General features: G+C 58.6%; 3 protein-coding genes across 4 annotated transcripts; all 3 read right to left on the bottom strand.

Annotated features, from left to right (window-relative positions):
* Positions 1-307: 307 nt before the first annotated feature.
* Positions 308-3637, bottom strand: TUBB3 (tubulin beta 3 class III). The gene is made up of 4 exons (XM_086848054.1): positions 3436-3637; positions 2758-2866; positions 1917-2027; positions 308-1608 (listed from the first exon to the last, which is right to left on the bottom strand). Exons 1-4 carry the CDS (start codon positions 3490-3492, stop codon positions 533-535), a joined length of 1353 nt encoding a protein of 450 aa, XP_086704180.1. The 5' UTR covers positions 3493-3637; the 3' UTR covers positions 308-532.
* Positions 3638-4398: 761 nt separating this feature from the next.
* On the bottom strand, positions 4399-5343 carry MC1R (melanocortin 1 receptor). Its single transcript, XM_023946738.2, has one exon. The coding sequence runs from the start codon at positions 5341-5343 to the stop codon at positions 4399-4401; it is 945 nt and encodes a 314-aa protein (XP_023802506.1).
* A 1789-nt stretch (positions 5344-7132) lies between these two features.
* TCF25 (TCF25 ribosome quality control complex subunit) lies at positions 7133-23879 on the bottom strand. Of its 2 annotated transcripts, none has more exons than XM_086847987.1 (18): positions 23670-23879; positions 22641-22820; positions 20856-20930; positions 19073-19194; positions 18128-18193; positions 16937-17019; positions 16357-16487; positions 13472-13571; positions 13071-13164; positions 12168-12260; positions 11583-11688; positions 11114-11273; positions 9846-9933; positions 9126-9284; positions 8486-8576; positions 8221-8300; positions 7510-7685; positions 7133-7371 (listed from the first exon to the last, which is right to left on the bottom strand). In XM_086847987.1, exons 1-17 carry the CDS (start codon positions 23847-23849, stop codon positions 7517-7519), a joined length of 1977 nt encoding a protein of 658 aa, XP_086704113.1. In that variant the 5' UTR covers positions 23850-23879; the 3' UTR covers positions 7133-7371; positions 7510-7516. The 2 variants fall into 2 exon arrangements, with proteins under 2 accessions (XP_086704113.1, XP_086704112.1); XM_086847986.1 differs by having other exon boundaries at positions 7510-7582.
* Positions 23880-24084: the final 205 nt, after the last annotated feature.

The following is a 24084-nucleotide window of genomic DNA, read 5'->3' as shown; positions in this document are numbered from 1 at the left end:
CCTCCACAGCTGGGCACACACCCAGCCCCGGGGAAACACCCTGGGGTCCCTGGGCTCTGTGCTACCACCTCAGTTTGGGGAACAAAGCAACTGTGTCCTGGCACAGGGAGGTGGCTGCCACGCCCCCCCCAGCGTGGAGAAGGGTGACAGTGGGGACAAAGGCACAGACTGCCCGGATATGAGGGGCAGAAGGGTGGGGGGCAGTGCATGGGAGCTTCTCAAACGCCTCCCCTGGCTGGGAATGTCTGAGGGGCCGAACCCTGTGGGTATCCCCCGTCCCCCATACTCAGCAGCCACAGACAAGTAGTACCTGGACAGCAATAAATTTATTAAGTATTCAAAAAAAATAATAAGACACAAACCAGTAAAAAATGAAAAGGTGGGAGGTAGGAAGGGGGGCAAGGGGCCGAGCCGGCTCAGGGGGGATGGGGCCAGGAGACACTGAGGGGATGGCAGGGGGAGCAGCACCTGGGGGGTGCAGCAGCGCAAAGCCGGGGGGGCTGCGGGCACTGTTGGGGGGCGGCGTCAGGCGTCACTTGGCGCCCTGCGCCTCCGACTCCTCCTCGTCGTCCTCGTACATTTCACCCTCCTCCTCGGCAGTGGCGTCCTGGTACTGCTGGTACTCGGACACCAGGTCATTCATGTTGCTCTCGGCCTCGGTGAACTCCATCTCGTCCATCCCCTCGCCCGTGTACCAGTGCAGGAAGGCTTTGCGGCGGAACATGGCTGTGAACTGCTCCGAGATGCGCTTGAAGAGCTCCTGGATGGCCGTGCTGTTCCCGATGAAGGTGGAGGACATCTTCAGCCCCCGCGGCGGGATGTCACACACAGCCACCTTGACATTGTTGGGGATCCACTCCACAAAGTAGGAGCTGTTCTTGCTCTGGATGGCCAACATCTGTTCATCCACCTCCTTCATGGACATGCGGCCACGGAAGACAGTGGCCACCGTGAGGTAGCGGCCATGGCGGGGGTCGCAGGCTGCCATCATGTTCTTGGCATCAAACATTTGCTGGGTGAGCTCGGGCACGGTGAGGGCGCGGTACTGCTGGCTGCCACGCGCCGTCAGCGGGGCAAAGCCGGGCATGAAGAAGTGCAGCCGCGGGAAGGGCACCATGTTGACGGCCAGCTTGCGGAGGTCAGCGTTGAGCTGGCCAGGGAAGCGCAGGGAGGTGGTGACACCGCTCATGGTGGCCGACACCAGGTGGTTGAGGTCGCCATAGGTGGGGGTGGCCAGTTTGAGGGTGCGGAAGCAGATGTCGTAGAGCGCCTCGTTGTCGATGCAGTACGTCTCGTCCGTGTTCTCCACCAGCTGGTGGATGGAGAGCGTGGCATTGTAGGGCTCCACCACCGTGTCCGACACCTTGGGGGACGGCACCACGCTGAAGGTGTTCATGATGCGGTCGGGGTACTCCTCCCGCACCTTGCTGATGAGCAGGGTGCCCATGCCCGAGCCGGTGCCCCCGCCCAGCGAGTGGGTCAGCTGGAAGCCCTGCAGGCAGTCGCAGTTCTCACACTCCTTCCGCACCACATCCAGCACCGAGTCCACCAGCTCGGCCCCCTCTGTGTAGTGCCCCTTTGCCCAGTTGTTCCCAGCACCGCTCTGCCCTGGGAAAGGAAAGAGGCTCCGATGGCCGCTGGCCCCCCACGCCCACGGCCCAAGGGGACCGTGGCGAGGATCAGGACTGGGACCAGCCGCTGCCGCCGGCAGCACCGGGGAGATCTGACGCCGGGGCGGGGTGGGAAGCAGGAACCGCAGAGGTTTGGCGGCGTGCCGGCAGTGCCGGGCCCCGCGGCGCGGGAGGGGTGTGCCCGCCGAGCGCCCCGGGGACAGCGGCTGGCAGGGCGGGTCTGAGGATGCAGGGGCTGGGGAGAACATGGGGGGACGGTGCACCCCTCCCTCGCCGGGGACCTACCAAAGATGAAGTTGTCAGGGCGGAAGAGGTGGCCGAAGGCACCCGAGCGCACGCTGTCCATCGTCCCCGGCTCCAGATCCACCAGGATGGCGCGAGGCACGTACTTGTGAGCTGAGAGAGACCCCATGATGGGAGGGGACCTGCTGCCGCCCCCCCGTCCCACCCCAGAGGTGTTCCCCAGCACCCTGCAGGGTTTTACGGGGCAGGGAGCACAGGTCGTGTCCCCCCCAAATCCCGGGGGCTCAAGGCGTGGGTGCATGTCTCATGGCCCCCAAACAATGGGGGTCACATGGGTGGGTGCACATCTGTCCCCCGTTCCCCCCCTGGGCCCCGTGGGCTGGGTCGATGTTCCTGTTTTGTCCCTCCCACACCACAGGACCCTACAGGGCGAGTGCAGGTGTCCCTGTCTCCCCAGACCACAGGGTCCCATGGGGTGGGTGCATGTATCACACCTCCACCCAGACTACAGGGTCCCATGAACTTGGAGGCACAGCCCTGCCCCCCAAACTGCAGGGTCTGAGGGGGTGGGTGCACATGTCTGCCCTCCCGGGGTCCAGCAGGGCTGGGGTGCAGGTGCTGTGTGTGACCCCTCCCAAATGGCAGGTCCCGTGGAACTGGGTGTACATGATTTCCCCCTGCCCCACACTAAATGGTCCCACGGGGTGGGTGCATGTGCCTGCCCACCCCACACCTCTGTGGGGTGGGTGTGTCTATCTGCCCCCCCCTCCCCACCGCAGCAGACCCAGCTCCCCCTGCACTGGGGGGTCAGACTGGGGTCCCAGCCCAGGGTGGGGGTGCCCAGCCACCCCGCCGGGGGAGGTTCCGAGGGGGGGTCGCTTACAAGAGGCCTCATTGTAGTAGACGCTGATGCGTTCAAGCTGCAGGTCCGAGTCCCCCACGTAGTTGCCGCTGGGGTCGATGCCGTGTTCGTCGCTGATCACCTCCCAGAACTGGGGAGGACGGGGAGCTCAGAAGGGGGGAGGTACTGGAACACCCCCAGGCCCCCGGGCGAGGCTCGGGGCACCAGGATCCTCCCATCCCTAGGCAGGGCTGGGTGGGGCAAGAGGCACTGGGATCCCCCAAACACCCAAAATCCCGAGCAGGGAGGGGCTTATCAGGTCTCCTCAAACCCCGGGACAGGGCTCAGCAGGGCGGGGGGCACCGGGAGCCCCAAACCCCGGGACAGGGCTCAGCAGGGCGGGGGGCACCGGGAGCCCCAAACCCCGGGACAGGGCTCAGCAGGGCGGGGGGCACCGGGAGCCCCAAACCCCGGGACAGGGCTCAGCAGGGCGGGGGGCACCGGGAGCCCCCAAGGGCGGGCAGGGCGCGGTGCGGGCGCTGTCCGCGGTGCTGACGGACAAAGGCGGGGGGGCGGGGGGCGCGGGGGGGGGCGGGGCGCTTTGTCCTCCCGGTGAGGCGGCAGCGGGGGAGGGGAGCGCAGGGGAGGGGGGAGCGGGTCTGCCTTTGTCCGCCGCCCGGCTCCGCCGAGGCGGGCGGGGCGGGGCGGCGGCGCCGTTACCTTGGCGCCGATCTGGTTGCCGCATTGCCCCGCCTGGATGTGGACGATCTCCCTCATGGTGCGGCCGGGCCGGAGCGGAGCGGGACGGGAGCGGGCTGGGGCCGGGAGCGGAGCGGCACCGGAGCGGAGCGGCACCGGGAGCGCGGGGGGCGGCGCGGCCGCCGCCGCATCCTTTATAGGCTCCCGCCGCCGCACCGGGCCGGCCGCTGACGTCACCGCCGGCCGCAGCCAATCAGCGGCCGCCGCCGCAGCGCCGCAACAGCCCTGCGGCACCGGCACCGCCCGCCACGCCCCGCCCGGCCCCGCCCGCGGCCACGCCCCGCCGCGGCGGAACGGGGACCCCGGCACCCGCGGGGGGCACGGCCGAGGGGCACCCCCCGCACCCACCGGGAGCGGGGATACCCCGGGATCCGTGCGAGGACCCCGGGACCACCCTGCGTCGGCGGGAGCGTCCCGGAGCGGCGGGGGCGGCGGGGCGGGGGGGGGACACACACGGGACACCCCTCCCAACCGCGTCCCGAAACGGGGAGGGATAGGGACGGGGTACGGGAGGGCCGCCCTGGGGGTCCCGGGGTCGCCGGTGGCCCCCGCGGGACCGGGAACAGTGCCGGTGCCAGTGAGGAGGTGGGCGGCGGCGGGCGCGGCCCGAGAACAAAGGCGACGGTGATGGGCCCTTTGTCCCCCGCGTGGGGTCCAGCCTCCCGCCGCCCAGCCGGTCCTTCCCGGTCCCGCCGGTCGCTCAAGGGTCACTTGGTCCCGGCGGGAACCGGGAGGGACCTCTCCCCCCGGGGCTCCCCGGGGCTGCCCGATGCCAGCCACAGCGTCACTGCAAAGAGCCTTTATTGGGAACCGCGAGTCCCTCGCCCGGACCGGGCACCCCGCGGCTCGTCCTGTCCATCCGTCAGTCCGTCCATCTGTCCGTTTCGGGGCGGGGGTGGCCGTGCCGGTACCGTGTCCCCCGGCCTACCAGGAGCACGTCACCACCTCCCGCAGCGTCCGCCGGAGCTCCTGGCTCCGGAAGGCGTAGATGAGGGGGTCAATCACCGAGTTACAGATGATGAGGATGAGGAAGAGGTTGAAGTAGCTGAAGAAGCAGGTGCAGAAGGGGTTGGTGGGACAAGTGACGATGAGGATGAGGTGGAAGAAGAAGGGCCCCCAGCAGATAAAGAAGACGCCCAGGAGGATGGTGAGGGTGACGGCACCCTTCAGGCTGCCACCGCGGTGGGCAGTGGGTGGCTTCTGCTGGCTGGAGATGCTGTGGAGGTGGTGGCGGGCCAGGGCGAACATGTGGATGTAGAGCACCAGCATGAGGACCAGCATGAAGAGGAAGAAGCCGATGAGGCAGAGGAGGATGGTGTTGCTGCGGTAGTAGGTGATCAAGACGGTGCTGGAGACAGTGCTGGCCAGCCAGACGCTGGCCATGGTGACCACGGCCCGCTGCAGCGTCATGATGCTGTGGTAGCGCAGGGCATAGAAGATGGTGATGTAGCGGTCAACGGCGATGACCCCCAGGAAGGAGAGGGAAGACACGACGGAGCTGCAGATGAGCATGTCGATGACGCTGTCCATGTGGCGCACGATGCTGGGGCGCATCACCAGCACCCCGTGCTCCAGCAGCAGCATGAAGAGCATCTCCGCCAGGTTGCTGATGCTCACCAGCATGTCAGACACCGCCAGGCAGCAGATGAAGTAGTAGGTGGGCGAGTGCAGGTTCCTGTTCTTCAGGATGGCGGCCACCACCAGCAGGTTCTCCACCAGGCTCACCAGCCCCAGTGCCAGGAACAGCTCGTTGGGAATGTCCAGCCCCTGGCACCAGCCACCGCTGGCCCCGACCGTGGCGTTGCTCTGGTTGCCCTCGCTGGCATTCGAGGGCTCGCGCAGCAGACGCAGGGGGGCCAGCGTCGACATGGCCCCCTCCACAGCCCCGGGGCCCCCCGTGGCACCCGCACAGCCCCCGAGCCCCCGTTGTGCCCCGCCAGTTCTCCCGCGGCGCCCGGCGGCGAGGCCGAGGGGATGCCGAGGAATTGGGGACGGGAGGCGTGGGATGTGCCGGGGGTGTCGTGCGCCCACCGGGACCCTCTGGTGTGGCGGCCGCTCTCTGTGCCAGCGCTGCCCGCGCCCCACGCCCGCCGGCCCAGGTTGCTGAGGAAGAAAGGGCCCTTTCTCTGCCCCACTTTAAAGGCGGCTCCCGCAGCTCCTCCTCCGAGGAGGGTGGGCACCTGCATGAGGGAGGCACTTGGGCAGTGAGGGGAGCCGCTGCTGAGGCCAGGGCTGAGAGGATGGCCTTGGGGAAGGCGATTGCTTGGGATCACCATGTGCCCGGGGTCCCAAACACCTGGGGTGGTCCATGCACCTTAGGGGCGCTGCCATAGGGTCCCCTGTGCCCTGGGGGACTGAGCACCTTAGAGTGTCCACATGTCCTGAGTCATGGGGGGCTGCATATCTTGAGAGGCCCCCTATGCCCTGCAGGCCTCTGTGTCCCATGGGGCTCAATGTGCCCCATGGGACTCTGTCTTGGGGGGTCCCATCCGCCGTGGGGATCATCCACACACCCTGAGCTATCCATGCTCCTCGGGGACCCCTGTAGGACCCTCTGCACTGCCCAGTCCAAGCTGTCCCACGCATTGGGACTGGCAGGGGTCCCATTCCCATGGCCCCAGGGAAGATGTACAATGGGGCAGGCATGGGATGCGATAGGAATCGTCAAAGGCACGATTAAATGGGATGCTGCAGAGCCCGGCGCCGGAGGGATCCCAGGCAGGCGGGGTGAGGACAGGACCCATCTGACCATCATGTGCCTTCGGTCCGTGTTGATGCCTGGAGCCGCGCGGCTGCCAAAGAGCCATTCACAGCTCCACCAGAAAGCCGATCCCACGGTTATCCACTTCCGTTGGGAAGCCCTTCCCTCTGGCACGGATGGGAATGGGGTCCCAGGCTGCCCCCATGCCAAATTACAGGGATGGGATCCCTTGGGATTTGGATATACCAGTGGGGAATGGAGCCAGGGCAGGCTGGCTTGAGACTCGGGTCTGCACACCCGGCCAACCCAGCTACAGCCCCCCAGGGAGGCAATACAGCAGAAACAGGGATTTACTTCATGTATTCACCATTACTCTGCCAAAAAAGGGGAAAAAAGCTTTACAGGAACAAGCAGGAGTTAAGGTTTGACTGTGGCTTACCTCGATCCTGTCTCTAGAAGGTGAAGGTGAGGGAATAAATGATAGACAAACAAAGAGGGGGGGAAAGATTTGTTCTCTGAACATAATTGAAAGGCTGAAAAAGCTACTCCATGCACAATTCTACTGGCACAGGGGATTCTGAGACCTTTGGAAGGTTCAGTGTAGTGAGGGTGCAGAGTATTTTGTGGAGGGAGGGAAGCTCCAGGCTATGGGAAGCACAAAGGAGCTGAAGAAGAGGGCAGCAAAACCCCTCTGGGAATTAAGGACAAGAGCCAGAAGAACAGGGAGGGGAATAGGATGGAAATTGTGTGTAGAGGAGGCCAGAAGGGGACTAAGCTGCCATGGGGACAAGGGACAGCTGCTGTTGATTAGCTCGGACATGCTCAGACAGCCCTTGTCCCCTGTTATGAGAGAGGCCCTGGCCAGGGCCCATCGCTGCAGATTCAGCCCCGCTCCCCAGATGGAGACTGTGCCATGGATGCAGCCCCCTCCTCAGAACAGCCCATTCCCACAGCCAGTCCATTGGTGTGACTTTATTGGAGTGCGACACAAATCGGGGGTGATGCCACAGGCTGTGGGGACAGACAGCCCGGGCTCAGTCCCAGTCGCCGTCACCCTCGGGATTGTCGTCACGGGGGGGCTCCTGGAACTGGATGTTGGCCAGCATGTCCCGCATGGCCGCCATCAGCCTGTTCACCCCCTGGTTGAGGTCCTGCGCTGCCCCGGCCTCGTCGTCCCCGTCGTGCCGGATGTCCCCCTACGAGAGAGCAGCACGGTGGTGGCAGGGACAGGGACAACACTGGTGCCAAAGCAGCAGCAGGGTGTTGCCAGCAGTGGCTCCTGGAGCAGGAGCACCATGGGGGAATGGTGCACCCAAATCCCAACGTGTGCTCACCTGCAAGTTAAAATTTGGCAACAGCGAGCGGAAGAAGAGGGATAAAGTGCTTTCGTTGGAGGGATGGCTTGTCCTGGAAGACACAAGTGGCACCATGGTGAAGGTACAGCTCAGTTTGTGACTCCTCAATGGGATGTGGCAGTGCTGGGAGAACCATGGTGCTGCTGGAACCAGCCCTGAGGGAGGGAACTGAGGGTTCCAATGGGATTCTGAATTCAGGCAACTCTGAGCAGCAAGTGTGCAAACCAGTCACTATGAGCATGACCAAGGCCAGGTTGGAAGGGGCTTGGAGCAACCTGGGATAGCGGAAGGTGTCCCTGCCCATAGCGGTGGAATGAGATAAGCTTTAAGGTCCTTCCAACCCAAACCATTCTAGGATTCCATGATTCTACCAGCTCTGTTCTGAGGGCTGGTGTTGAACACACGTATGGCATCACCCCAACACCAAGACTGGCTGTAACTTAGATTTTCATTTACCCCAAACCCTCCCACAGTCAGCCGTGGCCTGGGTTTTCCCTGGCTTTTGCCCTATGGCTGGGAATGGCCAGTGGTGACCACTACGGGAAGCAGCAGGACCAGTCCAGCCTGCAGCTCTGCCTGCCTGGAGCAGCACAGCTCTTGCTGTGCCATGGAGGAGGATGTCAGCACCCACGGACAGCCTGGGAACACGGCCGGCTGTGCCAGCACAGGCACCAGCGGACGAGGTGGTACCTTTCCGGTCGGGTGTAGGAAACAATGGAATCCAGAGGAGGCAGGGGGTCAAACCCCATCACAGGCTGGGAGGTCACCTCCTGCAGGGGGAGGAGAAAGAAGGGATGAAGGAGAAAAGAAGGGATGAAGGCTGTGCATCCAGCAGCAGCAAACACAAGTGCCCACAGAAGCCGTGAGTGACAGGGGTCAGGACGGGCCCAGCAGGGACACACGTGCCACCATACCACGTGCAGTCACAGCCCCTGTGTCCCACCAGGCCCCTCACCAGAGGCAGGGCTGCTGTGGCCTCCTTCATCTCCGAGAGGATGATGTGCCGGTAGATGTTCCTGGGAGCGCTCTGGTACCGGATCTTCCTCCTGAGGCGGGGAGGGGACACAGCAGTGAGCCCTGAGCAGGCACATTCCCATTTCTGCTGCTCCAGGTGCAGTGTCAGCAGCTTCCCTGGCTCCGGGGGACAAGGCCATATTGGATGGAGCTGGCTTAGAGCGAGCCAAAGGGGGTGGCAGCTGCTGAGCTCTGGAGAGAGTGGAGAGCTCAGGAATGAGCAGATTGACCTTGGTTTAGGACACCTGATGGCTCTCTCCTGTTTCTCAGCACTGGGAAGTGTTTCTAAGCTCTCACCTCCCTGTGTGGCCATCCCTGCCCTTCCAGGCCACCCCTCCACCCTCTCCAGGATGTTTCCAGGGTACAGGTGGCAGCCAAGCCTGGGGAAGGCAGTGCAGGATATGCAATGCAGGTTCAGCCACTGCCTTCCTGGCCCCATGCTGTGACCTCTGGCATCAGACCAGCAGCTGTGGGGCTCTGAGCCCTGTCTCAGACACTGGAACTGCTGCTGCCTAGGACAGACCCTCTGTCCCACTCTGTCCCCTGGCACAGGAACCCTGCCCTCCACCCTCTGTGCTCACTTGTGCTCGGCCTCCTGCACCAGCGTGTCCTGGGCCTCCACCATGTGCAGAACCTCGTGGACATGGGGCTCCAGCCAGGCCATGACTGCTGGGTCCTTCCACAGGGCGTGTGTCCTGCCCACGTACAGGGATGTCAGCTGGTTCAGGGCGGGCGACTGGCTGTGGGAGATGGCTGTTACTCACGGCACCCTCCTCCTCCTCCTCCTGCTCCTCGTGGGACGCTGGGGGCTCAGCTCTGGCCTTTGGCGTGGGAACCCGAGAGGACTCGCAGGCTCCTGCCTGGATATTGCCATCCACCTTCACCAGAACTTCTGCCTCCATCTATTTTTAGGCTAAGCAGAGCCATGAAATGAGGGGACACTGCCCTGGCCTGAGGGAGAGCCTTCGCACGCTGAGAAGAACACGTGTCAAGGGAACGCAGACTGGCTGGAGACAGCCTGCCCTGGGAGGACACACGCATCGCTCCCCTTCCCTGCACACACCAACAGGCTCTGGGGTGAACTTCTGACCTGTCCACCTGGAGGTGAGGTGGGTCTATCAGCCTGATCCACAGGCCATTATGGAAAGCCATTATCAAAAGGATTATCAAATGAGGCATTATCAAATGAGCCTACTCAGGGAAGCCAAACGAGCTCCTCCATTAGCTGTCTGAGCACGCAAGATCCCCGCCGCCGGCAAAATCGATCCCTTCCCTTTGCTGAGAACATCTCCAGGCCTTACCTGATCTGGGCATTCAGCCCAAAGAAGGGGTGGGAGGCGACCCTGGCATCGGGCTGCACGCTGCAGTGATCCAACAGCGGCATCAGAACTGCAAGACAAAGGCAGAGAACTCGTCTGGAGCTGCTGGTGAGGGGCAGTGTGGGGTGGGGTGGGGTCACTCCCCTCCTCAGGGCCAGAACCCCCGGGGCACCAACACGGACACAAGGAGGGGGTGAGCACACTGCTGGTCCCTGTGCTCACACAGGCATTATCCCAGTCACCCCAACAAGCAGCCTAAAAAATGTTTCCAGCCCCCACAAACTGAATCTCTGTCGGAGAGCTGGTTCTTCCTGCTGCACACACCCTCCCCTGGGCCTGAGGGCTGTGTGCTCCTTTCATGGACAGCAGCACCCACAGGATGAAAGGGAGAGTGATGGGCACCCATGGGGAGAGCACATCCAAAACAGAGCTGTGCCTCGGAGGGAGAGCCAAGGAAACCCGGCCTGTCCTTGCTCTGGGCAGCCTCCAGGAGGTGAGACATCTCCCTGCTCTGAGACTCCAGCTCTCATCCTCCCCCAGCCTGCTCACCCCTGACCATTGCTGGTGGAGGAGCATTGGCTGCTATGGGGAGGGAGGGCAGAATCATGGAATCACAGAATTGTAAGGCTGGAGAAGCCTCTAGGACCATTGAGTCCAACCATTCCTGCAGCACTGCCAAGGCCACCCCTAACCTGCATCCTCACGGCTTTTAAATCCCTCCAGGGTTGGGGACTCCACCACTGCCCTGGGCAGACTGGACCAGGGATGGACAACACTTCTGGGGAAGGAATTACTCCCAATATTGAACTTCGAGGCCATTTCCTCTTTTCCTGTCCCTGTTCCCTGGGAGCAGAGCCTGACCCCACCGTGGCTGCACACTCCTGTCAGGGAGTTGTGAAGTCAGTTCTGAGCCAGAAGGTCTCCCCTGAGCCTCCTTTTCTCCAGGCTGAGGCCCCAGCTGCCTCAGCTGCTCCAGGCCCTTCCCCAGCTCTGTTCCCTTCCCTGGACATGCTCCAGCCCCTCAGTGTCTGTGCTTGGGTGAGGAGCCCAGAGCTGCACTCGCCCAGCCACACTGGGCACAGGCACTGCCGTTCTGCCCGACCGCTTCCGCTCTGACTCAGGGCTCCCTCCTCAAAGGCCCTGGGCAAATTCCTGCCTCTGCATCCGCCTGCCGGGAATGCAGTCCCGGCTCTCCCAGAGGACAGTGACAAAGCCCTGGAGGATGACCTCACCGGTGGGGACAGACTCACCGCTTGGGAACATGATGAGCGCGAGCTGGATGAGCCGGGCCGCTCGCTCCCGGGCCTGGCCCCGCTCCAGCTCCGGGCGCTCTTCCTGCTGGCTCAGGAAGAAATAGGCCAGTGGCACCGAGAAGGCGAAATTGGGCAGCTGGGACAGATTCCGGTGACTCTGCAGGATCAGAGCGAGCGTTACCGAGAAATGATGCTGTGCAGCAGAGCTGGGCTGTGCGGGGTCGGGGCTCTGCCTGCTGGGGTTAAGTGAGTTCCCAGCCCCTGGCTCAGTGCCCCCACAGCTGAGTGAGCAATTTTGAGTTCTTACAGCTATCTGCAGGGCCCAAGGATTACAGGAACCAACAGCCCGGCCTGCATAGATCATTCCAATGCTGCTGGATGTCAGCTGGGCTGTGAGACCCCTTCAAAGGGCTGACCTGGTGGGGAGCACCCCAGGCACCCATCCCCTCACCTGCTGGCCACTCACCTCCCACTCCTGGAAGAGGCGGGTCAGGAAGGTGTATTCCCTGGCCCGGAGGGACAGGAAGTCGATCAGCAGCAGCACACAGAGCGGGTCATTCTCAGGATCAAGGCTTGGGAGCAGGGGGAGAGAACAAACCCAGTGTCACAACAGCTGAGAGAGCTGCCCTGATTTCTGAGTCCAACAGCCTTTCCCAGTGACATCCAGTGACTCAGCAAGTGAGGGAACAGGAACGCGGTCGCTCCTGCATGGCCAGCAGGATGACAGTGTGGTGCTCTGTGTCCCTGCAGAGGGGACAGTCCCCTGCCACCACCCAGGAGAAGGATCAGTGGCCACAAACTGAGTGGGCTGAAGCCACTGTCCCACTTTGCTCTGCTGAGCCTCCAAGCTCAGCCACAGTTTGGCAGTCACAGACTGCCCAGGACCCCTCGTCACCCATCACCTCTCCAAGGGCACCAGCACACCCCCAGCACAGACTGTGCAGCTCTAAGGGGTGGGAATGAGCCCACACCAAGCCCAGGAGCAGCAGGACCCCTCTGGGGTGACTGTGCCCCCAAACCCAGACACTCTACCCTTGGTGGAGGCACCTACCTCAGGATGAGCTTGCAGAACTCCAGGGCTGTGCGGGGACAGCCCCTCTTCTCCAGGAACATTAGGTGCTTGAAGAGAGCCAGGAAGAAAGCCCTGCATGGGGAACAGCAGCAGGACTTAGAGAAGCATTTTGTTTCACTCAAAAAAGGGAACACAGTCATCGAGAGCTCCTCACCTCCAAGCATCACACCTTGGTGAGGCATGGGATGCCACAGACACCCCCCAGCCCCATGCTCCCAGCTCTTGTTTTTGTTCCCTTTTTGTGCACGACCAGGGACAGAAAACTCACGGGCTGCTCTGGAGACTGGGATCAAGTAAATCCCCCAAATCCACATCCCACCTTGTCCCAGTGGCGTGGGGACGGTGACACAGAGCATGGAGGCCCAACACCTGAACTGGTGATACAGGTCACTGATGGCACAAAGCGTGTCAGCCACAGGGACTGAAATGTGAGCACCCTCCAGGTACAGCAGTTTGGGAGAGATGGCTTGGGTCAGCTGACTGGAAAATTCCCAGAATAAAGTCACCTTTCCCAGCAGCTGCAGAGCTGGAGTTACATAAAGACCCAAGCTGGGAGGAGTGTGAGTGCTGGGGGTGATGGCTGGAAACACACAGCAAGGGTTTTTGTACCGTTTCAGGCTAAGGGGTACTAGTGGCATGAGAAGGATATGACAGGGAGGGACAACTCCTACTGCAGTAAGGTATCCCTTGGGAAAAGGGATGCTTTGTGCAGAAGCCTCCATTCACGACCTGCCTGTGCTCCAGCACCATCCCAGGAGCCCCCCACAGAACAGGATGCTCAGGGGACTCCCTGGACGAGCAGCAGTGGTGAGTGTGGGTGGCTGTGGCCAAAAGGGGTCCAGGAGCTCCAGCTGAGCCTCCCTGCTCCCCAGCCCTGCTCACCTGTTCTCTGGCCGCCGGTAGTCCAGCCTGCAGGTCCCACTGGTGAGGCTGAACACGGGGTGGAAGGCGCATTCCAGGCTGTACAGGGCCCGCTCTGGGGACAGCAAGGTCCGTGTCAGGGACAGGACAGGGACACCAGCCCAGCACAGCACTGCCCAGCACTCAGTTTAGCCCAAAAAACAAGGAAACCAGCTCATTCCCAGCCCAGTAAGGCACAAAGTTACTTCACACAATGTGGTGGCAACAGGTACCAGGGCAGTGAGCACTTCCACGTAATTCACACTCTGGGTGGGAAAAGGAACCATTCTGCTTGGTCCAGGAAGAGCCAAGCTCCTGCCCCACACTGCCCCTGCCAGGGGAGGATTTCACACCAACACATCTGCTCCTCACCTCACTCTTACCTATGAGATCCCGGGCCATCTCCTGGTCCTCCTGCATCCGGCACACGTCGCTGAGCTGCAGGAGGGAGTCCACGTGGTAGGGGTTCATCTGGAGCAGCAGCTGCACAGAGCATTGCAAAGATTCTGTGTCATTACCGGTGTCTCACTCACTGACCCAGGTACCTTCCAGCTCTGTGACACACAATGCCAAGATTAATCCCACCCTGCCAGATCCATTCCCAAGCTGGAAGGGCACAGGGAGCTCTTCCCCAGCATGTGCAGGATGGGAGCCCCCAACAGCAGCCTCCCCTGGGCAGCTCCCTCCCAGCTTTTCCAGCAGAGGCCATGCCACGCCTTTGTTCAGCTTTACTGCTCTCCTCCAGATCTCTCCCAGCTCCTCCATTTCCTTGGAAAGGAGAGAACGAGATGCAGGCACTGTTACAGTTTGGGTTTTTTTTTATCTATCCCTCAACAGTTCTGAGCATTTGATCAGGCTTTTGCATCATCTGGACATTTGGACACATCTATTACAAATCCAGGAATCAGCAATGGTAATGGATAATAATAAATAAATATTTACTTCCAGGCTTCAGAAAAGAAGTTAACTTAAAAATCTTCTCTAATACACTAATTATACTAATACACTAATTATATTAACTGTACACTAATTATATTATAAATAGGCTACTTTTCTCAAGTACCTAAAACCTCAGTTCAGTAAAATACTGAAGCTACTACAAATCTTCTCACACTTTGGGGATTTTTTTTTTTTTTCTAAAACTGAAAAAACAAAGCTTCCAAAACTCTAGCAGTTTCCATCTGCAGGGTGGAGACCACCTACAGCACAAAGACTGGATATTCCAGGGTGTCCCAGCCCAGCCTGGAGCCGCTTGCCTGATGATTAACCTCTTCCTTAAGGGATAAAACTCTTAAGTTGCTTTCTAGTCCGCTTTTTGGGGGGGGACATGGAGCATTCAGGGTCACTGTGATGGGAAAAAGCCAAGGAAAGGTCATTGAGACCCTTTTAACCTGCCAGCAAGGACAGAAAAAGCACTCACTGAACAAGAGGCTCCCCAAAAGCAATGTTTTATGCACTGAAACCACAGCAACAAGGCAAAGCTGGGCTCTAGCTATGCCAGGACTGCGGTGACCATGGACAAACCATCTGGAATTGCCAAATCCATCTGTTACATCTTACCCTTGATGGAAAAGGGGAAGACTTCAAGCCGTATGAATGTCTTCAAATTTAGCCAGACCCCCTAAGAAGGTCAGAGCATCCAGATTAAAATACCATGGAAAGCCTGTCCTGTGTGAGGGACTGAGCTTGAGCTGTCCTTGGGACACTCACTGCTGCACAGGAATTACCTTGGCTCACTTAATCCAAATCCCTCAATCCAGGCAGAACTGCTGAGCTGGAGAGAGCCCCGCAGCCCTGAGCTGGGGATGGGAAAGCAGAAGGAAGTAAACTTTATTTAGCAGACAATGGGCTCTTTAAAGAACATCTCCAAGGCATGGATCCCAGCTCATGTGGCCAGACCTTTCAGAGAAACATCCCTCAGTTATGGTTTAGTTGGGTGCAGAGCAATTTTGCTGTTGCTTATCACTCCAAACTATAAATGTTACCATACAGCTTAATGAGCTCGGACACGCATGAAGGACTCCTAACACAAAAGCCTGTTTTGCTGAAATACCAAGAAAAGACACATTTTTCATTCTTGCAGGAGTTTATAAATAGAACAGCTGTTAGTTTGGATTCCCAGTTCATGATGGGTTTATACAATATTCCTCCTTTCCCGGCTAAGAGCTGAGACAAGGGAGCTTTGTTCCCACCCTTCCAGCCAAACGGACAGTTCCTGTGGGTTCCTCTCTCTGAAGGTGACCTGGCACGTGCTTGGCAGAGCCACCAAGGCTCGGCCACCAGACCTCCTCTGCACCAAGGAGGTCACTGATTAACAAGGTGACAGCACAACTCAGCGCTGCCTCACCCCACACAGGGCTCTACTGTCCAAAGAGATCCTAACAGTCCAAATGAGACTGGAAATAAATAATCCGAGGCTCTGCAGAGGGATCTGGACAGGATGGATCAGGGGGATGAGGCCAATGGGATGAAAGTCAACATGGTGACATGCTGGGTCCTGCTTGTGGGTCACACCAACCCCATGAACGCTACAGGCTGGGGGAAAAATGGCTGGAAAAGAACCTGGGGGTGCAGGAGACAGTGGATGGACAGGAGCCCAGGTGGGCAGGAAGGTCACTGCCACATGGCCTGTGTCAGCAATGGTGTGGCCACAGGAGTGACCAGGACAGTGCTCATCCCCTGTGCTGGCATTGCTGCAGCACTTCCAATCCTGGGGTCAGTTCTGGGCCCCTCACCCCAACACAAGCACCAAGGGGCTGGAGCACATCCAGGGAAAGGCAACGGAGCTGGAAAAGGGGCTGGAGCATCAGAAACAGCTGAGGGAGCTGTGGGGGGCTCAGCCTGGAGCAAAGGAGGCTCAGGGGGAACCTTCTGGCTCTGCACAATTCCCTAACAGGAGGGGGAAGCCAGGGAGGGGTCAGGCTCTGCTCCCAGGAACAGGGACAGGACAAGAGGAAATGACTTCAAGCTGTGGCAGAGGAGATTCACGTTGAATATTTGGGACAATTCCTCCCCCAGAAGTGTTGCCCAGCCCTGGCCTCAGTCTGCCCAGAGCAGGGGTGAATTCCCCATCCTTGGAAGGATTTAAAAGCCATGTAGATGTGACACCTGGGGACATGGGTTAGGAGTGGCCTTGGCAGTGCTGGGGGAACAGCTGGCTTAGAGGCTTTTCCAACCCAAACGATTCCACTGGAATGCACCAGCCCAACCTCCCAGGGAAAGGGGCTGCAGGAACACAGGAGGGAACACCACGACCAACCCAACGTACCACGATGTTGTTGGGGTCCATGGACTCCACAGCGTCCAGGAACTTGAACTGGACCTGCTGGTACTCACGGTGGTGCTCGAAGGTGAAGTGCTGCACGCCCCTCCGGGTGTCCAGCAGCTGCATGGTGATACCTGCAGGGTGCAGGGGAGACCTGGGTACCCCAAAACAACCTCCTGTGCTCTCTCACAGTGAGCATCAAAAGCTCACTCCCATCACTGGCTCCAGAGACACACGTGCTTTTGGAAACTCACAGAGAATTTCACTCTTTTTCTCCACCCCCTCTCATGAGTCCAAATCCCAAACCCACCCAAAAAACCCAGGCTGCTCGTTCTGCCCAGGGATCCTTCTCATTATCCAGCAGTTCTGCTGCTAAGATGGGAAGCACCCATGCCCTGCAACCTCCAAAAGAGGGGAAAACAAACCCAAATCATAAGGCACAGCTCCAGAGCTCTCTGTTGAGGCAGGAGGTGTATTTCTACCAGCTGAGGAGCACTTCTCCCTTAGATTCCATGGCCTGAGCAGCATCCATGTCACACTGGCCAAGGGTTAAGAGGGCAGGAGGCAGCCCCAAAAGCCTCACCTGTCTTGCTGTAGCGTGGCCAGGTGTTTTTGGGAGCTGTCAGCCACATGCTGCGGACGTACTGCCGCTGCCTTTGCCTTGGCCTGGGGAGGGGAACACACAGGTCACAACTCCTCAGCACTGACAGGATGAAACCATGTTAAAGGGAAAAATGTGATCCAATTTCTTCCCCACAGAGAGCTACACAAAGCTGTGCCCGGAGCTCTACATTTGCCTTCAGGACACAACATACCTGTGCTCAGGCTTTGCCTTATGTGCACCATCTAGGCCAGCCAGTGCCTCCAGCATCTCCACTTGTAGAGCTTCTCTCCCTGTTTTTATCCCTGCCAAACTCTCAGCTGCCTCTGTGCTTCAAACAGCTTCCCAGGTCCAATCAGGAGAGCCCCACATCCCTCTGACTCATCCCTCTTCCCAGCAGGGCCTTCAAATGGCAACTGATTAGTTTAAGCTGCACTCAAAAATGCACAATTTATTGTTTCAGGAGCAATTCAGGATCAAAGCTACTTTTAGGGAGTCATGTCTCCCCAGAAAGGGATCACTGACTATCCTGAGTTGGAAAAGACCCACACAGATTATTAAATCCAACTCCTGGCCATGCACAGGACAATCCCAAGGGACTGCAGTTTCTTCCTCAAGTACCAAATGCTCTTCCACACACTTTCCCTCCTTCCACCTGCACTGCTCCAAGCTCAGACCATTCATGGTTTTCCAACTGTGTGACAGCACAGTGCAGTGGATAAATGCAGAGACATCACACCCAGGGAGCAACAGGTTCCCTGGGCACCTGGAAGCAAGTGGATGAGACACTCTGAAAGTATTCAGTGTTCACCTTCTGTCCAGAGGCTCTGGGATGGCAACAAGGGATGAATGGTGGAGAAACAAACAAAACCTGTGTCTGCACTCTGTGAACTTGAATGAAAGGACCTTCGAGGGTGGTTTGGAAATAAATGAGAGGGGAAAGGAGCAAAAGAAAAAGCAAATGCCAGTAAAAGCCTGGAGAAGTCTTTCCCCACCTTGTTCATATTGCAGAAAATATTCCTCTGTCCCAATAAGCAGCTACTAAATGAGTAACACACCCTGAGCCTGGGATTACCTGGGTGTGGCACTGGGGACTCCATGAACCCTGCCAAGGGCAGGACAGACACACTTCCTCGGATTTGGAAAGGGTTTAATATCGAATTCTGGACTAACCTCTGGTCCCCGAGCACAGCACGAGCCCCAAAGTATCTCTTCAACTCATTCTCTGGATTCAAGTTTCTGAGAAGGTGGAAAGAAGAAAGAAAAGCTCCATTAATTAAACAGTGGCGCACTCAAGTATCTCCATCAACACCCAGCTGCCCAAAGTGCCTCTGGAAAACCCCCAAACTGTCACACACTCCCCACTGATCAGACACAGCATGGAGAAAGGAGACTGAAACTGCCAGAACTGAAGGGAAAGCCCTGCTCCATCAGACAGGCTTTCTTCCTGCTCTGCTCCAGAGCTGGGGAATACTGCTGCTGCCCTCTCCAGGGCAGCTGGAGCCTTAGCTGGGATGTTCCCAGGAGAAGCCTGGGCTCCAGAGCACAAGTGAATCCCATGTCAAGCTTTACACACCAGGGCTACTGACACCTCTGCAGAGGTTCTCCCACAAATGATCTGAGGCTAGAAGGTCCCTCTGGAGACTGGGTTCTGCCACCACTGCAAGCAGGCCTGGCAGCAGAGAATCCCCATCAGAACCAAACACAGCTTCCAGAGGAGCAGATAGGAGCAGGGATGTGCACAACCATCCCAACCCAGAGCAGGGATGTGCACAACCATCCCAACCAGAGCAGGGATGTGCACAACCATCCCAACCCAGAGCAGGGATGTGCACAACTATCCCAACCCAGAGCAGGGATGTGCACAACCATCTCAGCCTGGAGCAGGGCTGTGCACAACCATCCCAACCAGAGCAGGGATGTGCACAACCATCTCAGCCTGGAGCAGGGATGTGCACAACCATCCCAACCCAGAGCAGGGATGTGCACAACCATTCCCACCCTTTCAGTCAAGGTGCTGAGTTCCTGGCCAGATCACACTGGGAAGCTCCCAGCTGCCTCCTCAGGGAGCAGATATCTGTCACACCAAGGCCAGAGCCAGGTGGGAGCCAGCAGTACCTGTGCTCCACATAGAGCAGAGGCCGGGTGTCGGCGGTGATCCCACCCTGGCTCTGTGGGGCCAGCCTGGGGTCCTCGATCCTCTCCAAAAGGCTGTCGATGTCCTCCAGGTCGTTGTCTTCCTTAAGAAAGGCAAAGCCAAGGCATTTACTACAGGCTGAGTCACAGCAGCCTGCAGGCCACCCAGCACAGATCACACCCAGCTGCCTGCAGCTCATCCCGATCCCTGGGTGGGGGGCTGTGGCTCTGCAGAGAATCCTGGAATGCTTTAGGTTGGAAGGGACCTCAAAGCCCATCAAGTTCCACCCCTGCCATGGGCAGGGACACCTTCCACTATCCCAGGATGCTCCAAGCCCTGTCCAGCCTGACCTTGGACACTTCCAGGGATGGAGCAGCCATAGCTTCTCTGGGCACCCTGTGCCAGGGTGTCACCACCCTCCTCACAGGGAAGAATTTCCTCCCAATATCCCATCCAACCCTGCCCTCTGATAGTGGGAAGACATTTCCACTTGGCCTGATACTCCACTCTTTGTCCAAAGATGTTTTAAATATTTAACCCTCTACTTTCCACAGAAATACCAAGTTACTGCTGTGAGCCTCATGACAAGGTCTCAAACACTCACATGACTTAAATCCAACTCTCCCATTCCCCATTTCCAGCCACCCCAGGAATCCATCCAGCTGCTCACATCCAACAGTTATATAACACTTTAACCCTGATTTCCCTCAACAAACAAGTGACACATTTCTTATGTGCCTGTTTCACATCCTCCTCATGATGTCCATGGGTGGAACACAGAATTCCATTCAGGACACCCAAGCAGCACTGCCAGCCTGCCTTCTCAAGCTAAATTTAGCCCCTGTGAGTGGAGTGTACACAGGAAAGGGATAATGTGCATGGAACTGCTGGAACAGAGATTGCATTATCCCTCGTTGGCAAACCAATCTGCCTGGGTCTGGGTGTCCCCCCAGCCTCCAGCTGGCACATGTCCCCCTGCTGCTCAATATTCTTGGATTGGGAAAGGAAACAGGCTCTCCAAGAGGGTTTTCCACCTCAGAAACTCACTCCTGATCGGAATTCCCAGGGAGGAGGTGGCCAGCTGGGCGCTGGCACTGCTGTCACGGCTTAGCCACTCCAGAACCCGGTGGTTCAGCATGCTGAACACTGAATCTCCCTGGAGTGAAGAGGGAGGTTGGACTCCATCATCTGGGAGGTCTTTTCCAACCTCAAGGATTCAACTCTGTGGACAGTTCAGACTCAAACCTCACCAGCAAACCAGCTCCCACCTGAACCTCACTCCTATTGAATTAAGAAGATTAATGATTTTAATCCAACTGCTACTTCCAGCTCTGGGGTCCCCAGCACTGGAAGGATGTGGGGCTGCTGGAATGAGTCCAGAGAAGCCCATGTAGATGCTCCAAGGGCTGGAGCCCCTCTGCTCTGGAGACACCTTAGAGCATCTTTCAGTGCCTAAAAAGGCTCCAAGAGAACTGGAGAGAGACTTTGGACAGGGGATAAAGGGACAGGACAGGTTGGACAGGGCTTGTAGCAACCTGGTCTGATGGAAGGCCTCCCTGCCCATGGCAGGGGATGGAATGAGATGAGCTTTAAGGTCCCTTCCAATTGAAACCATTCCAGGATTCCACAATTCTAAAAAGGCTTCTTTAAATTTTGAAATGGCTTTTTTCCTAGAATCTCTCCTACAGACACCTCAGAATTCCCACTTTGCCAACCCCACTGCAGGAATCAGCCTGGTCCTTGACTCAGAACACACACACATACCACAGTCTCTCCTGCTGAATTTTTCTTGGTTTTCCTTTTCTTTTTTTTCTTCCGTGGCTTGTTACTCGTTGCCAGCTGCAAAGACAAAGGGAAGAGCTGTCAGCATTACCATGAACTGCAGAGGTGCCAGCTCCATGGGAAGGAGAGCATTTCCCACAGGGATCAGCACACTGAGGGTCCTTAAATGAAACCAAAATTCACCCTTTACTGTTTGTTAGTGGGTGGAAATGAAGACACAAGGAGAAAATAGAGGAAAGTACCAAAGATTCACAAAGGGTTAAACCTCAGCTGACTTTCACATCAATGTCTAAGGCTACAAAATCAGGAGAGAGACAAGTTTAGCTGTGCCAGGTGCGGAGGAAATGTTTCAGCATCTTTCAGTGCCCAGGATAAGCTGCATTTCTGCTTTCCCAGCGAGTGGGACAGTTCCCAATTTCACTCCCATTTCCACAGAAACCAACACCTGACAAAGGCCCCAGCACCAGAGTGCCTCTCCCCTGCAACTGCTTCAGCTCAGGATGCTGGGGGATTGTAGACCTGATTTTCTGAGTCTGAGAGAGTTTTCAGCCTGTCAGTAACTGATCTGTTCCCAAGGGAAAGTCTCTTGAGAACATTTCTCTCGCAAGGACTGTGTTTTGTAAATAGATAGTAGTTCTCAGAACAATATTGTACAGCTGTGTTAAGTGTTTTCTCTTGCCCCATCAATGAGATGAGAGAGGTGTTGTTCCCTTTAGCAATCATGTTAAACCTGTATTGGAACACCGTATAAAAGGAGCTGAAAAAACCCAAAATAAAACCCTTCTCTTCTGATAATCATACCTCTGCCTGCTGTAACTAAATCCATGCTACTTACCTCGTGTCCAGTAGTGACAGGGGATCCCCTAACCTGACTGGCACAGCTGGGGAGCACATTTCCAGGATCTAGCAGGTAGCTCAGCAAGGGATCACAGCATCATAGAATGGTTTTGGGTAGAAGTGACCTTAAAGTTTATCCAGTTCCTACCCTCTGTCTGGGCAGGGACACCTTCCACTAGACCAGGTTGCTCCAAGCCTTGTCCTGGCTCTGCCCAAGAGCAGCAGCTGCCTGCCCAGGGCTCCCATGTCCTCCCTGGAGCTCTGGGAGCAGCCACAGGTGTGTCCTGAGGTGCTGGCACAGCAAACTCACCAGATCAGGAGCCCTGGAGCCACTGCTCACACAGGCACCCACTATCCAGAGCACTCACAGGCCTGGGGCTGGCAGAGGCCAGCGGCACAGCTGGAATGCACACAGACAGTGGACTTTGTTCCTCTGCCACCCAAACCAGGAACACAAACCCCAAATGCACAGCCAACAAGTGAGCCCAGGGGCCAACCCCTTTGCTCCCCCAACCCTCTTCTCCATGAGATCTGGGCTGGACTCGCCATGGAAAATTGTTAATTAAATGCCCCTTTCCTTACAAAATCCTGCAAGGAGACACTGCTGGGCTGATACAGACCACAGGATCAATACCCAGTGACAACAAATCACTATGGGGAAGAAGAAGTTCAGTGTTCAGTTGACACTGCTCGAAGTTTTCACATCCCCTGTTCCAAAACAAACACCTCCTTGAGACCACTCCTCCTTGGCCCGACCTCAGAGCTCATGTGGACACAGCACAACGACCTCCTTGGGTGCCTCCTCTCTGCAGCTGGAAAATCCCTCTGCACCCTACACATAAACCCAGCTCTCAGCACCAAACTGCTCATCCTCACGCAGATACGAGTTCCCGGTGTGCATCCCTCCGCTGGATCCCTGGGAGCAGTTACCGTTTGGTCTGGCTGCTCAGCCTCCTGCCCCTCTCTCTGTCCATCACCGTCCGTCTCCTCGGTCACAGCCCCTTCCTTGCTCCTGTCCTTGCTCCCTCCTGCCGTGTCCTGCTCGCTGAGCCGGGTGTCTGCTCGCTCCTCCCCGGCCACCAGCTCATCCTCCGACTCCTCAGCCGGGATCTGCAAACAGAGGGACAAGCTGCAGGGACAGCCCAGGGATGGAATTCCCCACGGATCTGATCCAACACTCCACCTGCAAATAGATGGAGTTTTGGACACCCCTCGTGACAAGCATGGACCCAGTGGCTGCCCAGACAGTCCCGCACCCATGGAGGGGAGCACAGGATCTCCTCACACCACGGACTCTCCTCTTCCCTTGGAAGAGCCTCCAAACCCAGCCTTGCCTGTGCTGACACAGCCAGGCCTCGGGGAAGGACAGGGAATGGCTGGGGCTGGATCAGGTGTGTGGAGGGCAGGACAAGGCTCTGGACAAGGCACCCTAAGGACCCAGCAGTACCACCAGGGCCCATCTGACATCCAGCACTGGGATCCTGCAGTGCTGGGAAGGTGGCAGGGATGTTCCTAAAAACAGTTTCACCAGTCCAGCTCTGACAACATCCAAACCCAGCCCCCCGCCAGGCCTCTCTCCCATTTCCTCCCAGTTGAGCCCCAGTTACTGCCCCCCACCACCCAAACCGATCACTCCCACCCCAATCGCTGACCCCAAATCACTGTCTTACACACTGTCACCTCTGCCACCCCCGCTGTGAGCCCTTCCCAGTCACTGCCCCGTGTTCCCTCCAGGCACCCCCACACCCCGCCAGCCTCTGCCCCCAGGTCACTCCAGCCACCCCCAGTGACTTGTCACCTCAGCTGTCCCCCAGCAATGTCCCGGACTGCCCACCCAGCTGTCACCCCCAGTCACTGCCCCCCAGTTATCCCCCAGTAACTTTCCCCCCGAGTCCCTGACACCGCAGTAACCCCCAGCAACCGCTGCACCCCGGGGTCCCCTGGCTTTGCCCCCCTCACCAGCTCGAAGCGGTTGCTGACGCCGGCGCGGGGCGGCCCGCGGGGCCCCTTCCCGGGGGCTGGCGGCGGCCCCCCCTCACGGGCGCGCTCCGGGCCGGGGTCGAGGCCCAGCTCGCCCAGCCCCGGCCCCTCCTGGCCCCGCTGCTCCCCCCGCAGCCGCCTCAGGGCCCGGCGCGACATCGCCCCCCACCCGCTCCGCGCCTGCGCCCAAACTGCGCCTGCGCGCCCGCCCCGCGCCGGGCCCGCCCACTCCCACCGAGCGCACCCATTGGCTGATGCTCAGCAGGCCACGCCCCCTGAGCGCCGCGATCTCCGGCCCGGAACCGGGAGCGTGGGAACCGGGGCGAGGCACGGCCCGGGACACGGCTGGGGACCGGGGACCGCCTGCTCCGGGCCCGGGGACAGCCTGCTCCGG

This window comes from Cyanistes caeruleus, chromosome 12 (genome assembly GCF_971803275.1).
Source record: "Cyanistes caeruleus chromosome 12, bCyaCae1.hap1.1, whole genome shotgun sequence".
NCBI lineage: Eukaryota > Metazoa > Chordata > Aves > Passeriformes > Paridae > Cyanistes > Cyanistes caeruleus.
The sequence above is the reverse complement of the archived record's forward strand: the minus strand, read 5'-3'. Positions and strand labels throughout refer to the sequence as shown.